General features: G+C 43.1%; 1 protein-coding gene across 11 annotated transcripts in view; it reads left to right on the forward strand.

Moving 5' to 3' along the window:
* Syt16 (synaptotagmin XVI) overlaps positions 1–1,977 on the forward strand; it is a 270,293-nt gene extending 268,316 nt beyond the window's left edge. For 10 of the 11 annotated variants that reach the window (XM_006515838.4, XM_030246702.1, XM_030246704.1 and 7 more), the window contains one exon: positions 699–1,977. In XM_006515838.4, coding sequence (XP_006515901.1) covers positions 699–1,012 — 314 coding nt within the window. In that variant the 3' untranslated portion in view covers positions 1,013–1,977. The remainder of the gene's footprint in view (positions 1–698) is intronic. The other variant, NM_001364285.1, reaches the window with a different exon arrangement.
* Positions 1,978–17,149: the final 15,172 nt, after the last annotated feature.

Here is a 17,149-nt window from a genome sequence, read left to right on the forward strand (position 1 = left end):
GGGGTTTTGTGCCAAGCAAGGCAACCCCTCTCTTTTGCTTTGAGGGACTGGCAGTTTGCAGACAAAAAACCACACAGTGATGGTAAGTGCTGAGGTAGGGTCAGTGAGGTGCTGGTGGAGGCAGAGTCAGCAAGGATTCTGGATAAAGTTTTAGGCAAATTCAACTGTGCTGGCAGAGGTTAGGGGAAGGGGATGGCCTCTGGGATATCAAGGAATTGGTGGAACACACAGGGGGGCAGGGGTGAAGCTTGTGGCCCATAGTTCCAGCATGAGATGGTCCAGAGAATGGGTAGACTGTACAGAGAGCAAGAAGAGAAGATACACTCCAGCCAAGACATAAAACAATAATTTGGCTATGGAGAAAAGAACACACATCCAATACATAAATCCAGACTCTTTCTGAGTTCACATGGCTTCCATTGCACATGGGCCTGTGCACCTCCATACATACTCTGTACAAAGAGAAGTTCTAATGCGCTTCACGAGTATGCTAGACTGTGAGTCGTATGTAGCAATAGACATAAACAATTCTTTTCCTTAGTAATTTATGCAAGATGTGGTGGTTCGGCAGCAAAGACCAGGCCTGAAGAATACCATGGCATGGAAAAATGTGAAGTCAATGTAAAGATGACAACTTAGCCAGTGCAGTGCAAAGCGCTGATGGTTTCTCATCCTTCTCTTCTCTTCTTTTCCTGTAGACACATATGGAAAACTCTTCCTCCTCAACTGTGTGGGTCAAGAGATGTCCCGCTGCAAGACGTCCATTCGTCGTGGCCAACCCAATCCTGTCTATAAAGAGACCTTTGTCTTCCAGGTGGCCCTCTTCCAGCTCTCGGACGTCACCTTGATGATTTCCATTTACAGCAGGCGCACTATGAAGCGTAAAGAGATGATCGGCTGGGTCGCTCTGGGCCAGAACAGCAGTGGGGAGGAGGAGCAGGAACACTGGGAGGAAATGAAGGAAAGCAAGGGCCAGCAGACCTGCCGGTGGCATACGCTGTTGGAATCCTAGATTTACCAACAGCATTCCTGTTATGTCAGCCTTGATTATCTGACATGAGTCAGATCATTGGGGGCAGAAGAGCTTTCAAACGGAGAACTAAACTTAGGTCATTCTGTGGCTTGGGACAGTTTCAAAGGTTTGATTTGAGTTTAAATGTTGTCATGAAAGGAAGCCTACATACGCAGTATGGGCAATGGTATCTGGTTGAGACCAGTGGTTATGTCACAATCTGTGCTAATGGGTGGTTGTGTTTTGGTTCGCACTATGTGGTGCAGCTTCTTCCTGCTGTCTCTCTTTGCTGGGAGAATAGCCTGAGATTTCAAAGGAGCTATAAACGTTACTGTTTTCCATCACTGAGGTGTATGAATCAGACTCTTCTCAGTGTTCAAAATTCCAAAACAGAAATGAATCAGATGCTGAGTGCTAAGGAAGGGTGTAACCAATCCGCAATCCTCTGCCACCCCATTCTCTTTATGAATAATAAAAAAAAGAGCCCTGTTTACTTTAAAAGGTAATCGTTATAAACTTGTGGTGTAAAATAAATTTGTATTCATGAAAAGTCTCTTTCTATCTCAATTAGATATCACGGTTTCTAAAAGAATTGGGTTAGACGAATCATATGGAAGCTGTAAAACAGTTAAAAACTGACTGTTATCTGACCTGTCTCTTTTTGAATATTTAAGATTTCCAAAAAATCACAGATTTTGTGCTTTCTTACCGAATCGGCACCCAAAGAAGAAGAGGAAAACCTAGAAGATAATTTAAGTCTTGGCTTTCTCGATGTTTCTGAATTTGTCATTCATTTGGATTATACCTTTTCTATAGATAATTGTACTAACTCTCACATGTATTTTTTGTATGTATTTCTGCATGCCAACCACATTCATCTTTATGCTATGTACCTTGCCAGTAGAACATAGAAAGATGCCTACAATGGATCTCAATAAATACTAATTTGATTGACTTAAAGGGAATGAACATGTGAAATCCTCTGAATGAAGAAATATCACCATTTGGTATGGTATGACACTGAATTCTCAGAGCATTTAAAGGACCCAGCACTGATATTTCTTATGTGTGCAACAAAATGTTTTAGTGAGTCCGTGTCTGTGGACACATGCTATTTATTCCCCAACGCTAACCTTGTATGGATCTGGGCATGAAGTTTTACTTATGAGTAGCTTTTACATTTTATGCGGTGCACTTTAATTTCTCAGATCTGAGTGCTTAGTTTTGGTGTCTTTTACCTGGAAGTGATGAGGAGGAAGGGATCCACCCTTAACACCTTGCTTAACGTTCCAGGTTCTCTGAGCAAGGGCCCCACCACTTCTTTTTAGAGTTTTATGTTTCCTTGTTGACTTCTGTCCTGTCTTCGGGAAGAGTGATAGCTAGTGACGGATACACGAAGTCAAAGCCGCAGAACTTCCCCCACAGCTCTACATTTTGACAGATTGTAAGCGTAGGCTGCAACACTTGAAGAACGTATTTATTCCTTGCACTTCATAATGGATATCCTGACAAGACCAGACAAGGGCACAGGAAAACTCTACCAGATCACAGGAATCAGATCTGGGGAAGAAACAATGTTATATGGAGGGGTGAGCATTTGCAGAATAAACTAGTATCCCCAGGTCTTTTTTTTAAGCCCGCCAAGTTCCCCTGCCTTCCTTGAGAAGACCTCGGAGTGTCTTCTCAGCATCTTGCCCACTAACTGCCCAGTGGTCTTTGCAGTGCGACTGTGTCACGGGGATAGAACTGAGTGCAATTGATAGAGGAGCGGCGAAGAATTGGCCTTTCACATCCTTCCCTCTCTGTGTGCCTTGTGCTGAAGGGGAAGCCGAGCAGCCTCGTTGTGCTTCCCTTTCTGCTGCTGGCATAATAGCAGCATTCATTTTCAAATTTACATTTGAAAAAAAATCTGTATATATTGTCCAGACAGCCCTGGATTTCCCTCGCTTGCTCGCTCACATTTGCCTGTTCTACATGTTGCCTGCATCCATGGCTTTGGGGTCCCTGCTAATCACCTCTGCTTTATGTTCTGCTCCTTGACTCACTCAGTTTTGGGTTTTCTGCTGGGATAGTGAGCTTAGGATGACGTTTGCAACATTTCCCCTTTTAAGGGGAAAAGCATGTTCTTTTTGGTTAGTGGTACTCGTCGTATAACACGTGTGCGTCTTGATTATACAGCAGCATTCACTCTCAGCGGATGGTGCAGACATCAAATTCTAAAGACAAGATGCACTGAAACGTTGAGGCTGAACTTTTTTTTTTTGAACCTTGATTTGAAATTCTGCTTTAGGAAGATCTTTGGATTTGGTGCACTTAGACTCTCTTATTTTCTTGGCAAAGTCTAGACCCAAATGCATTTAACATGTTTTTCACTTGAGCGTTTACAGCTACATTTGCTTCTCAAAAGAGTTCTGAAAGATAATTAGTTGGCTCTGTGGTGGGAGAGCTGCGTTTTGCCTGTTTTAGCTAGCTAATGATTAATATCTTGTGTGGGGGGTTGACGTGGAAGCGGTACCGCGTTTTGTTGCATGATGGTTCTGTTCCTAAAGTGTGTGCTTGTAAAATAACATCACTAAGGGTAGGAGACACACCGGCTTTATGAAGACGCGTCTCATCGTGGGCCTTCTTTCGGGGATGAATTGGTTTCACCAGTTGTGGTGGTGGCTGTTGTACTCGCTGCTCCCCTCTGACGATTGCTGATTTTCTTTTCTTTCTTTCTTAATGGACTATTCATCAGGCAGACACACACCTGCTCTGGGTTCCCCCTCCTTCCCTTGCTCCCTGTGAGAGACGCACAGTTGGTTTGGATCCTGTTTTCACTGATCGCATAACTGTTGGACAGAGGAAGCCCTGCTTTTCCTATAACATTAGAAGAATTTATAATGACCATGAATGTACTACACTCAGCATTCTGACAGCATGAGGTCTCAGAAAAGATCCAGGCCGTGTTTGCAAAGAGGCATGACATTGCATCCATGGTTGGTCAACTTAGGTGCCACTGGCTATGACTTGCTTTGGATGACAATTCAGGCGTTGATACAAGTGGTGACATTCTCCATAGTGCTGGGTGCTAGAGGGTGCCTGAAACATGCCTTCTCGCTTTTCAATATGTACATACGTTCATGTTATCCAAACTACTGTTGCCTCTTGTCCATTGTGGTTTATATTGTGGCTGTCCTGGAAGGTATCATCTGAGAATCCAAATTCTTTCCAAGTAAAGCATTGTTTAAATTGCATAGCATGTTCATGGATCTACTGATCTTTCAGTGTGAGCACTGTGCTTTGTGTCCACCCAGACCTGGCTGTCCTTTCCATGCAGAGGACTTGGTACATGAAGATGTGGAAAGACTCATCTGTAAATGACTTGAGGCTGCATGGAAACAATTTGGAGATAGGATCTCACTTAATGGTGTTGAACAAAACAGACCCCAGACAGTGAAGTGAGCACATGCTGTGTGGACGTAGGTGGGTTCAGATGGAACCTGCTATGTGGCCATGAGAAAATGACTTGCCCAGCCCACACCCCACTGTCCTCAAATGGAAAGCTGAATTAGTGCCTGCCTCTGAAGTATCTTTGAAGAGATATCAGTGAAGTCACAGTTGTAGCGTGACCAGAATAGAAGCTGCTACAAAGCTAATATTCAGTATTCCCTCCTTCTACTCACGCTTGAGAAAGAAGTGTCCCAGGCTCGCTACTTTTCCAAGAATGCAGCTATGACACTAGGTGGAAACTCAAAACATTTTTTTTTTCAGGAACTTGAAAAAAAAAAAAAAGAACTACTTCATGAAGCTGGCCTAGATTTGTCCAGAAAGTAGAACTTATCAAGGGATGAGCATGATTGAGTAAATTACATCGCAATAGACATCAAATAACTACATCTCCATCTTTTTATTCTCTTGGTTTGGAGGAAGTACACAACCTGAGTTACTTATGTTTACATCTTGATCAGCCACACACAGGCCTTTTGTTAACCCACTCTGCTGCTCATACGCAGATAGGGTCCCCATCAGAAAGCTTGCTAGGGTTTGGCTATGTAGTTGATTTTGATCTACCAAAAACTAGCAGTGTAATACTGACATTCTTTAAAAATATGTGCGACTTTAAAACTCACCCTATATATTTGTATCTCTATAGGGGAGGAATTTTCAGCAGTGAAGACAGAGTCGTTGTCCAACTGGAAGGTTCTATTGAGAACCCTGTCATCCCTGTTAGATCGGAATGAAAGGAATTCCATTATCCCACAGAACCTCCTTTCCCTTTAAAGGTGCCTTGTTTGTAGGTACAATGGGAGCATGGCCCATTGTTTTCCGGTGATTCAACCTACAAGTGATGAAGACATCCTAAAAGTTTAGAAAAGTATTGGTTGACCTTTAATCCATAGAAGTCTGGAACACATGACTCAGGCACCTCAGGTGCCACTGGGTAGCATGGGCCAATCATCTTCTATGCGGTGGTGGTGGTTTTGAGACAGGATCTCCTGTGACCTTGAACTCACTATGTAGCTAAGGATGACCATGAACTTCTGGTCCCTGGGTAGCTGAGGATGACAAACTTCTGATCCTCCTGCTTCTTTTTCCCTCGGTGCTGGAATTATAGGTGTGTGCCATCATGCCCAGTTTCTGTGGTGCTGGGCTCAGGGCTTTGTAGATACCAGGAAACACCCTAAGAACTGAGCTCTATCCCCAAGCCCTGTTTGTGTTTTAAACTGTGTGATTCTGGGATCGGATGGCTGCTCTTCCACCCACTGCCAAGGTGTCAACATGCTACATTGAATTCCAGGCTCCCAATTCAGGGACAACAACCCGGAGACATTGGACATGAATCATTTAGCTTAATGCTTTCCAGTGGGGATAAGTAGGAATGATGCAGTTGTTGTGTGGGAGGTGGGAAGACCGGGAAGTGACTTATGGTCACAATGACCCAGAAAGTAGAACCCCACTGGAGAGGACACTGTACACTGTCTGATCTTGCACATGGATAGAGTCAGAGGACACTTAACAATGAGACTTTAGCTTAGACATTACCAAAAGTATGTATGGGTTGTTTCTCATTAGCTTAACTGTATTTGTTCAATTTCCTCTTGTCTATCACTGGGTTATTGGGGGTGGTGCAGAGCTTACGAATCTTCCTGAAGTCATTGGCTAACATTAAAATCACAGTACTTACTAATATACAATCATTAAGTTGTTTACAATTATTTGTAGTCCAAACTAGACTTTCTAATTGTGGGTTGGAAGGAAATGAGACACATTTGGCTAAAGGAATCAGGGAAAAACTGCTGGCAGTCCCTAAGTTGGTGGCTAGCCTTTAGTTGCCCGAAAGAGGGAATAAATTGGCAAGAAGATTCTAGAAGCATCTTTTAAAACAGAAAGTTGTGGTGGCAGTGTCAGTTGGAAGGATAGGAGGGCACCCAGGAAGTGTGTCTTTAGAAGGTTTTCTTTACATTTAGTATCTGGTATATAATCTCAACGCTCCCGGACTGAGCTTTTCCCATTTGTATTTTCTCCACGTGGATTTTCCTTGGCTTCTTATGTCTTCTCTGGGGAGCTGCTGCTGCTCAGGTCTTGTTCGAGTAATGATGGGGTGCCTGCGGGCCTTGGCTGCCTTTCCTCGTGTATGGTGCATTGACTGTCAACTGTTTTCATTCCCCTTGGGTCAGATTGCCGTCTCCGAGACACGGCGGCGATAATCACCTATATTTACAGCCCGCATGAAACCTGTGTGCGCTAGAGGTTTTATAGCGCAAACACAGGCGGCAGCCATGGAGGTCTGTGGATGTTCTTAGAATCACACTGCTGAGCACAGCGAACGGCCCTCGAGTGCTCACTAAGGCGGCCTCAAGTGTCTCCGGGGAGCTTTTCATATTAACTGCTGTATGACAGTATCACCAATCGACTTTGAGCTTCATGAGAAGGCAGATTTCCCCGAGGTATCACCAGATTTATGTATAATTTTTGTTGACTTAATTTTTCCCTTAACATATCCATTTGATTCTTTTAAAAAAATTGGAAATATTCAAAACATAACCTCTCCAAAGAGTGAATAAAAGTCATTGGTGCTTAGAATGTTCTGGAATCTGGCTGGGTCTAGACATGGGCCGATGAATAAAAGAGTTCAACAATACCTTTGATTCCTAATAACTTCTTTCACGTTCCATTCTGACAAGGACTGTAGGCAAGCAAAAAAAAAAATTCTTTTATTATTTTGTAATTTGGGACTTAATATATTTCTGTGATGGTTTCTCCTCCTCCTGTGAAGGGGAGAGGATTTAAAAGTTATTACTCTGTGTCTAGTTAAGAAATAAATATCCTTGGCAGTTTATGCTTCTTTTCCAGATAAATGGGTATTTTACATCTGTAGAGGGAGGGATGCTGTGTTCCGCTCCTGCAAAGAAATGAGTTACAGCATGAGGTGCTGGTTAAATGGTTGTTTGGACTTGTGTGACTGAATATTGAATTTCCTTTATAAGACAGTGGAATGGTAGGTCTGGGCAGGCAAATGTGATACAATTCTTCCAGGCTCTGTATATTGTAAATGTTTGCTCCCTCCCATTTCACTGTGTGGACTAGAGATAAAGCTATATGATGCATGGGTGAGGATGTGGGCAAAGAACCCTACTAACCTGTTTTGTTTTGTTTTGTTTTGTTAAATGAAGTGTTATCATGAGATCATAATAAGCAAGGTAGGACAGATGTAGAAAAAAGAAATACTACATATTTTCTCTCATTTTGAAGCCTAGACTTTCTATAGATGGACAAGACCATTTTTATATTTGATGACACAGAAGGGAGACGGGAGAAACCATTAGGACTGGGGAAAGAGGGAGATGAAGTGAAGAGCAGGAGGGAGGGTGAAGATGGTGAAAATGCATGTGACCCATTTAAACTATGAAGCTAAGCTCTTTGGACAATAAGTACCCTGCACCCCCACCCCCATGCCCCCAAAACAACCTCCTGTAATTTGGGCATCCTTGTAAAATGTGTGAGATCAATATTTATTTTACTTGGAAGATGGGTTAACAACTGTTTTCTAGGGTTGATTTTGAAGTTGGTCTGAATGTAATTTGGTTTTGCAGTCTAGGAATCGACCCCGACTCTTACCGATGGAGTCTTTCACTCTTGAGTGATAGTCTTTGCCCTGGATGTGAATCTTGGTATTTACAACTTCGTAATAAAAGACATGGGTTGGCTGTTTTCCAGTGGATTTATTGCTTATCGTTCTTAACATCACAAAAGCTCAAGTGACCACATCTCAAGCTACCTAAGTCAGAATCTGTGGTGACCTAAAAGGACTTACAGAGAATGTTTACGTGTTGCTCAATCCAAGGTCCATAATGAGACCACACATATCTCCTCCTCTGATCATCCCTTGCTAGTTGAGAAAAGGCACCAGATAGTTGCTTAAGTCATCCCTTCTACCTGGCTAGGGAGCTGTGCTCCACCCAGCTTCTTCATGGTGTTGCCTATCTTTGTCTCCAGTATTCAGCTCTTGTTGCAACGTTTGTGAATTTCCAGCATCCTTCCTTTTTCTGTCTTGAGGGTGGAGTCTGTTCTTTTCGTATGCCAACTCCCATTCTTCTTAGCCTGGTCATACAGGGAGCTTCTAGTGTGTCACCTTACCTGAAGTGACAGCTACCAGTGGGATTTGGAATGAGAGATGTGGTCAGGAAGAGAAAAACAATTCCACACAAGTGGTTCTGTCTGAAGCACTGGATTCCTGAGACACACTTCCTTCATAAGAGGGTTGGTTGGTCAGGCTCCGTATAGTGGGTACCCAGGCCAAGCTCACTAACTTTGCTATATTTCCCTGGACCCAGTGGTGAGCATTGCTAATGCTCACTTCTTCCACATTGTAAAGTAGCATTTTATTATGCTTCCAACTAATGCAGCCACATTCTGAGTTTTATTAGAAAATACATAGGATTTCCCAGAATTTTAAAATATATTTTTATTACAGATTTTATTTTGAATGTATGATAGGAAGAGAACATGTTTATGTAAACTCTATGGTGAAAATTTTTTGTTTGTAAGGGTGATATTTGACCTGTATTTTCAGGTAAAACAATAATGCTTTTGTGATATATATATTACTGGCAATTGAACTTTCTTTTTCTGTTTTAGGTCCAAAACAAAACCCAGCATCCCCACCTACCATGCCCCCACTCACACACACTCTTGACGATGAACATTGGATCTGGTGCAGTCAGATGATGCCAACATATCCTTCTAGGAAGTGGGTAGTTCCCATTAAGGGTGTTTCCTCGACACTGTATGTTCTGTAGGGTTTGCAGCACATGTAACATGTATCTGTATTATCATAGCAGAATGTGGGGTATTTTCACTGCCCTAAAACTCCTCTGTGTTCTATTTCCTGAATCCCCTTCTCCCCACTGAAGTCCTGGCAACCACTGATCTTTGTACCGTCTCCAGAGTTTTTGTCTTCCAGAATGTCACATAGTTGGAATCAATCAGTGTGCAGACTTCTCAGATTGTCTTCTTTTACTTGCAATCTGCATTTACAGTTTTGTGTCTTTTTATGCCTTGATAGCTCATTTCTTTTTAAGCGTTGAGTACTATTCTGCTGCCTGGATGCAGCCGTGTTTATGACCTGCTTGCTTTACTTTTGCTTCTAATTTCATTTGCTATGGCACATTTGAAGGTGACTGTTGACAGGAAAACCAAGTTGATTGTTTCCTACGACACATCCAGTGGAGTGTAGCCACTTTCAACCCGGAGTCAGGGTTGCATAGGTGATAGAAGGCTCGCTTTCTATTTGGAGAGATGGGTGGGCAAAACTGCATAATCTCACACTTTGCATTGGATAATCTAAGCCCTTAGTCCTCTCCATGGGGCATTCAGCAGTGAGAGCTCTAAAGGCCCCATACATTGGATCACAAACTAAGTAATCCCATTGTGTTTTGCTGAGCAATGGTTTGGGCAGTCTATACTTATTAGAAAGTGCTAATGATGAGGCCACTGGGTCTGGATAGGAAGCTGGCTTCTGTTTTCAGTCTATGGCCTCCCCTTTATCACACATACACTGAGAAAAGTGCTGTCAGCCCGCACAACATTGCCTTTGTCAACCGTGCACATTGATTAACAGTGCCTTGTAAGCATCTGGAAGCTCTGTATTCTGAGGGGAAGGGTGACCCAGTGCAAGCAGGATGGGTGGCCCGTGACAAGCAGGTGGGTGTTGGAATGATGATCTCGATAATCACGTGGAGGAGGAGGCCTTCCCAGTGAGCCATATCTGAGGTTATTACCACCTTCTGTGTACACAGGCACTGTGGACCCAGGCCCTACAGCAGAGATGAAGTTATAATTAAGCATTGAAGGTTGAATGCAAACTAACAAAGCCTGCATTCTGGGACCCTGCCTTACTTATATGATCTCTGAGATGGATGGCAAACCCTAAGTCTTCCAAGCCTTCACTGTATCTATCATCTAGGGTTGTTAGCCCATTTTACCTGTTTACCCTAGGGCAGAGGGATAGGATCCTTTAATTTTCTATTGATATAACAACTGTGAGCCCCTACTGTGGATGTAGGATGAGACCTTAGATGGAAAACATCTCTGCAGAATTTTTGAAGACATGCGTGGTTTTTTTGGAGACTGTACACTATTTTATTTTTATATTAAGGTCAGATCCACTTTTATTATGTTGCTGTATCAAAGTAATTGACACTTTTAGATCTTTGCCAGTAATTTTGCTAAAAGTTACAGCTGGAATGTTCTTTAGTGATTCTGCCTCTGAGAAAATGTTAGGTTCTGATTAAAAAGGTTTTAAAGTGTGTGTGTGTGTGTAGGCATGGTGTGTGTGGGTAGTGCACATGCCATAGTTGCCTGTGAAGGTCAGAGGACAGCTTTGTGGAGTGATTTCTCTCCTTCCATTTTTACTTAGTTACTGGGGATCAAACTTGGGTCAGTGGCTTCCATAGCAAGCGTTTTGACTTGTGCCATCTTGCTGACCCAGGTTTGTTTAAACACTGACAAAGTAACAAATTACAACTCCACCTTTATTTCAGGGGTAGAACATCTTTCAGTCGAGTGCACCCATTCCTTTATAACAATTTGAGTACAGGAAAAAAAAGACCACTAAATTAGCCGTCCCACCCCATTTTCCAAAATGGAATCTGAATAGCTTGTGGAAAGAAATCCATCGCATCCTTGCCCCCATTGAAAAGGGTTCTTAAACCCACCTTAACCCTTTCTCTTGAAGAACATGGTTGTCCACCTCTCACCCCTCACTCAATCTCTTCCTTTGTCAATATACTTTCATTACCTCCCAGAAAAAGCAAAGATTAAAAACTCATTTTTTAAGGACCATCCCAGATTTTATAGCAATATTTTGTGTTCCCAGTGCAAGATAAATCTGAGCATTTCTAATTTTTTTTTTTTTAGTCTTCATATGGCATCTGAAACAGTTGTTCACATTCACACATCCATGTTTTGCCATATGCATACCGTGTGCAGTTCTGTTGTTTTAAAACATTTCATTGGTTTTCTTTCATAGCTCAACTTTTGATGGGTGTCCTTGAAGAACTTGCATTAAAAAATGCAAACGTGAATGACTCATTCATCCTGAGCACATGTAACTATTTTGGGAGACATCTTGAAGAGGTTTTACCCTCCGTGGAGCATGCTGTTCTCGGCAGGGAGAGCTTCCCAGGACCGCTCTGCCCCTGGCTGGATGCTGTAGGTACAGGGACATGATAAGATCATCTCTTCTCTCTTCCTGGTTCCCACTAGGTTATCTCTGCGTGCTCTCCTGCGTGCTCTCCCGCTCTTGCTCTTTGGTTGTTGACAACAGTTTCATACATTTCAATTACAGCAATTATTATTTTTTTTAGCATAAATTGGGTTTTCACCTGGATTTGCAAGCAGAATTTTTGTGTAAGTTTATTATTCAAAGCCGTTGTCAAGTAAGAGTTGCCCTGAGTCCCTCTAAGGACTTCATGGGCATTTCAGACCTGGCCTTTATCATGCGACGCTCTCTTAAGAAAGTTCACCTTCTAGCTGGGCAGTGGTGGTGGCAGTGGCAGCGGCGGCGGTGGCAGCGCAGGCCTTTAATCCCAGCACTTGGGAGGCAGAGGCAGGCGGATCTCTGAGTCCGAGGCCAGCCTGGTCTACAGAGTGAGTTCCAGGACAGCCAGGGCTACAAAGAGAAACCCTGTCTCAAAAAAACCAAAAACCAAAACAAAGGAAAAAAAAAGAAAAAAAAAAAGTTCACCTTCAGGTAATAGCTGTGTGGTCCCCGGGGGTGTGCGCACGCGTGAGAGAGAAAGAGAAAGAATCATCAGAGCGTTCAACTTTGGAGCTCTATGCTTCTCCTAAGTATGGCATCTTTGACTTTGGAGTACCTGGTTAAAACTTGGATGGATACATTTCTGTCAAAAGAACAGACAGCGGTAAAATGTACCCGTTTCTGAGTTTATTTCTTTCCGTAAACAATTAGCACGGCGGGGGGTGGGGGTGGGGGTGGGAGTTGGTTTTGGTATTTTTAAGTTGTGAAACTTAACATAACGTTTGTACTGTTTCTGATGTCAAGTCAGTTTTGATACACTGCTGATACACTCCTATGCCCCATGCCTCCACCAGACCATCAGAAAGATAAAGGTTGCCGATAATCCTGTGCTGGAAACAACCTTTGAAAATCCATTCGAATAGAGAAAACTGTTTGCCTGTGATAAAGAATGAATGCGTGGCTGGAAGAGTTACAGTTTTTCTTCTGCAAATCATACAAGATGCTCAGCTCAGCCTCAGCGATGTGGAAAAGCATATTTTATGCAGCCTGAAATCTGTTTCTGTATTAGATATTTAAATGCATGAGGACAAATTTGAATTTTTTTTGTTTAAAGATGAAACCTAGAAGCAGTATCAGCCTCAGTTTGTTCAAAATGTCTACTGAAACCGAATCCATGGCAATTCAAAGCTGAGGGGCAGGCAGTTTTGTAAAAGCACCGTTACTGATCTTGTCCAAAAAAGTTTTAGCCAATGGTGTGTGTGTGTGCATGTGTCAAATGTTTTATGTTGAAGGTATTTTACAGCATTAATGTGTAAATCTCATGAGCCTGGGTGATTTTACCATATATAAAAACAATGAACTTCAAAACTACCCCAGCCTCAGACTTGCGTGTCAAAACCAAAAGCATTACACGGAGGAGCCACGTGATTTACTTGGCTTCAGTATGATGAGGGCTTTTTACGGTGATCAGTGAAGCTTGTGCGTACTGCTTTAAGGGACTGAATTTAAAATAAAAATATCGGGTAAGGATCTATGTAAATATCAGGATACCTGGCATAAAATGCACCTGGAAGATGCTGCCCGCAGATGTAGGTTTTCACACACCGGGTGGAGGTGACTCCCCTTCAATGATGCCCTCGTCCAGAAATCTTAATCCGCTGTGTTTACTCATTTCTAATTAGTTCACAGTATACAGATGCAGTGAGCTCAGAGGAGAGGGAGCCAGGCTGTTACAGTCTAGCATGAAGGCAAAGTCCAAATTCTCCAACTCAAAGAGCGTATGATACTATTGTACTCCAGGGTTCTATTCTCATTGTTTTTAACAAACCATTTTGATGTTAGTTGTGGCATTTCTGCCACTTGCTGCCCTAAATCTGGGCAGATCTGCACGAGAGAGAAAGGTTTCTCACTCCACAGTCTACACCCATTTTCTTTGACCATGAAGCTCCTGCTGACTGTCTCTCTACTTGAGACCTTGTTATCCTCAGGGTTCTCTTAAGCTCTCAGGGAGTACTCTACCTTATGCACAGGGGAGAAAGAAAGGCATGAGAACAAAGTGAGCTGATCTGTGGCCATACTTCTGCCCAATCTCCACTGGCCAAGACAAGTTATAGAACACTGTCTTTAAGGCAGTGGGGAACCAGGCTAGAGCCCCTAGTTTCATCTCCTAGACCTACATTAGAAATGAACAAGACAGCTCTAGCAAGTTGTTCTTGGGACTCCACACATGTGCCCTGGTTCATCCATGAACATGCATGTTCATCCATGCGCGCACACACTAAATATAAATGTGATAACTTTTTATTTTTAAAATAGTTGGGGATTGTGGTTTATGTGCCTGGGAAAATGAACAGGAGATTGTAAGAATTCTCTTAGACAGCATCTCACACCCTGAGAGCATCTATTCTGTTCATCCTCTGAAATGAGTTTCTTTCCAGTGTTGTCACTATGGTAGTGCTGAGCTCGCTTCTCCCCCCCTCCCCCGCCCCCAAGTTCCCTCTCACCCATGGCTACACTAGGACATTATAGGCTGGCCAAAGTGATCTGCTTGTTATATTGTATTTCAAGCACTCCAGGGCTGTGGGGACACTGGTGAAATGATGGCTCTAAGTCCAGGGTTAAGGGCTGGATTCTGAGCTGGAAGCCTGGGCGAGGCTGGATGCTTCTATGTGTGGGCCACAGTGAGCCCCAAGTGCTGCATTAAGGTATCAAAACACACATCTTAAGTTGTAAAGAAAGAAGAAAAGAGGAGAAACGGGTCTTCGGTAATCTATGCTTAGACCGTATCATCTGGAACCTCCAGAACTCTGCCTAGGAGTTCTGCTGCTTCCTCATTCTTCAACTGACACATTCCCATCCTTAAGAGCTGGAGTGGTACCCCATTCCATGGCCATGGATCTTTTCCCCTTGTGTTTTCTAGCCCATATGGTAGTTTTTTAAAAAGCCTATAACATGGCTTATTTATAACATAAAACCCCTGTTTACATCTTTGACTTGTTTCTTGACATAGCAATTACATCATTCCCACTTTGCTCTCCTTCCTCCCAGGCCCTCCTATATACTCCTCCATGTTCTCTTTCAAATTCATGGCCTATTTTTAAAATAATTATTGTTATATGCATTTCTGTATATGAATATATATATATATATATATATATATATATATATATATATATTCCTAAATACACAAATACAACCTGTTCAGTCTCTATAGTGTTACTTGCATATGTGTTTTTGGTTTGGATAACCAGTTGGTGTTATCTTTTTCTCTAAGGAAGACTATATTTCTCCCATGCTTGTCAGTCCTTAGTTACCAGTAGTGCTTTGTGTAGGGTTACTTTGCAAACATGAACCACCTCCAGTAACATTTTACCAAGGAACTGCATCATATAAACCTTAAAGCTTCCTCTGAGCCTCAGAGTTTCTGGGGATGTTTCTCCGGGACGACTTGCGATTACAGCTCAACGGGAGGCTGGCACAAGGAAAAACATCTGTGCCGTTCCACCTGCTACAGTCTGGACATAGTGACACAGGCCTGTTATCTCAGCGTTCAGAAAGCTGAGAGGCAGGAGGTCTAGAGTTCAAAGCTGGCCTGGGATACGCAGCAAGTTACTGTCACCAAACAACACAAATCTTTGCAGATATCAATGGGCCCACAGGGATTAAGAGCTGTGCCTTTATTCTATTTTTAGTTTTGCCGTAAGGCTTATGCTGTCAAGTTTTGCCGTAAGGCTTATGCTGTCATCCTGATATCACCCTGACCCGTGTCTATTAATGTTTATTGTTTTTCTTATGGGAGCCCTCCACGAAAGGGAGATGTGACAATCACCAGGAAGTTACATCACAGAAGGCCAGGTTCCCTCATCTGTTCAGATACATTGCACTGTACCCATATTGGCTGAGTCAAGCTGCTCCCCCAGATGGTTTCTCTGCCTTGGTTCCATAGTGACATGCCATGTGATTATGGGTGGGGGTTTTCGTCTGTCTTCAGTTCTAGGGATTGAATCTACAGGCTCATCCATGCTAAGCAGATGTGCTATTCCTGAGGCATAACCCATTACTAGGGATGGGCAGTATACCCCAATATATATATATATATTGGGGTATACTGCCTATATATATATATATATATATATATATATATATATATATATATAATTGCCTTGGGAGTATATGCCATCATGCTCAACTTTTAAAGATGGTTTCTGGAGATTGAACTCAGGTCTTATGTTTTCCTGGTAAGCCCTTCACCTCCCTTGCTATTGTCCATTTTTAAGTAAGAGAGGACAGTTCAACTCAGAGGACTCACACTCAGTTCAGATGACTGGCTTAAGGGTGTTAGTAAAATATCAGAGTGACTCTGGGTTGAATACTTCCTGGGTGGCTAATGGAGACCAGACAGTGGTCTTCAAAGAGGAAACAAAGTTGGTGCCTAAGAACAGTGCTTCACTAAGTTTTCCCACCCCCTAGCTGAAAAATGAAGGCAGCTCCTGGCTTCCCTCATAGACTGGGTAGAGCCCTGACAGCTACCAGCTGAGGAAACCAGAGATCTGGAGGTATCCCCACTGACCACAGGCTCTGTGCTCTCTGGCATGTACCTGGAGCTGTATGCTACGTGCCGGGCACTCCCTATTATCCTGAGGGAACTCATTTAGAGTATGGCAGCAGTACTCTAGGGTGGATTGGGGAGTGTGAGTTGGGCTGTAATTGCGAAAGCTGCAATGAGAATGTATTTAAACAGCATCTTGCAGGCTGAATGGGAGGAAGCCAGGTGAGAGGGAGGCAGGCACGTTAAACAAGAAATATCATTCACATAACTCAGGAGACCTTGGCACCTTCTCCAAACATGGTAGAGGAGAGTCCAGTGCGACTGGAACTGAAGGTCAAAGGTATAGCGAGTCCCAGGGAAGGGCTAGAGAAGGAAAGAGATGGCAGCCCCATTTTAGTCTCTTGCTGCCCATAGTGAAGTAGCAATGTGACATACTGCTGGTTGTCTGGAGGATCACAACTGTTCTCAAAGTTCCCCCTTAGACGCATAACAGTAACTTTGTGATTATTACCTCCTTAGCCTACCTTGGCTATTTATTACTTCCTTATACATCTCCAGATTACCTCATGATCGTCTCAAACCTCAGGGCAAATACGCTTCCAGAGATTAAAGTTTGACAAAGGCATGAAGTAGGTACTGGAGACCTCTGAACTGTGGGATCATACTGTACCCCGCTAGCCTTGAAGATGGCTGCCCCCACCCCCACCCCTTAGTACTTAACCCAGTGCTATGCAGCAGCAGCCTGGCTTGGATCTAAACACAGTATTTCTTTCTAAGTGAGTCCCAGGGGTGCTGATTTCCATCCTGGCCCTGGCCCTGGCCCAACTCTCTAGGGAGCCAGGGA

Source organism: Mus musculus, chromosome 12 (genome assembly GCF_000001635.26).
Source record: "Mus musculus strain C57BL/6J chromosome 12, GRCm38.p6 C57BL/6J".
In the NCBI taxonomy this organism is placed as follows: domain Eukaryota; kingdom Metazoa; phylum Chordata; class Mammalia; order Rodentia; family Muridae; genus Mus; species Mus musculus.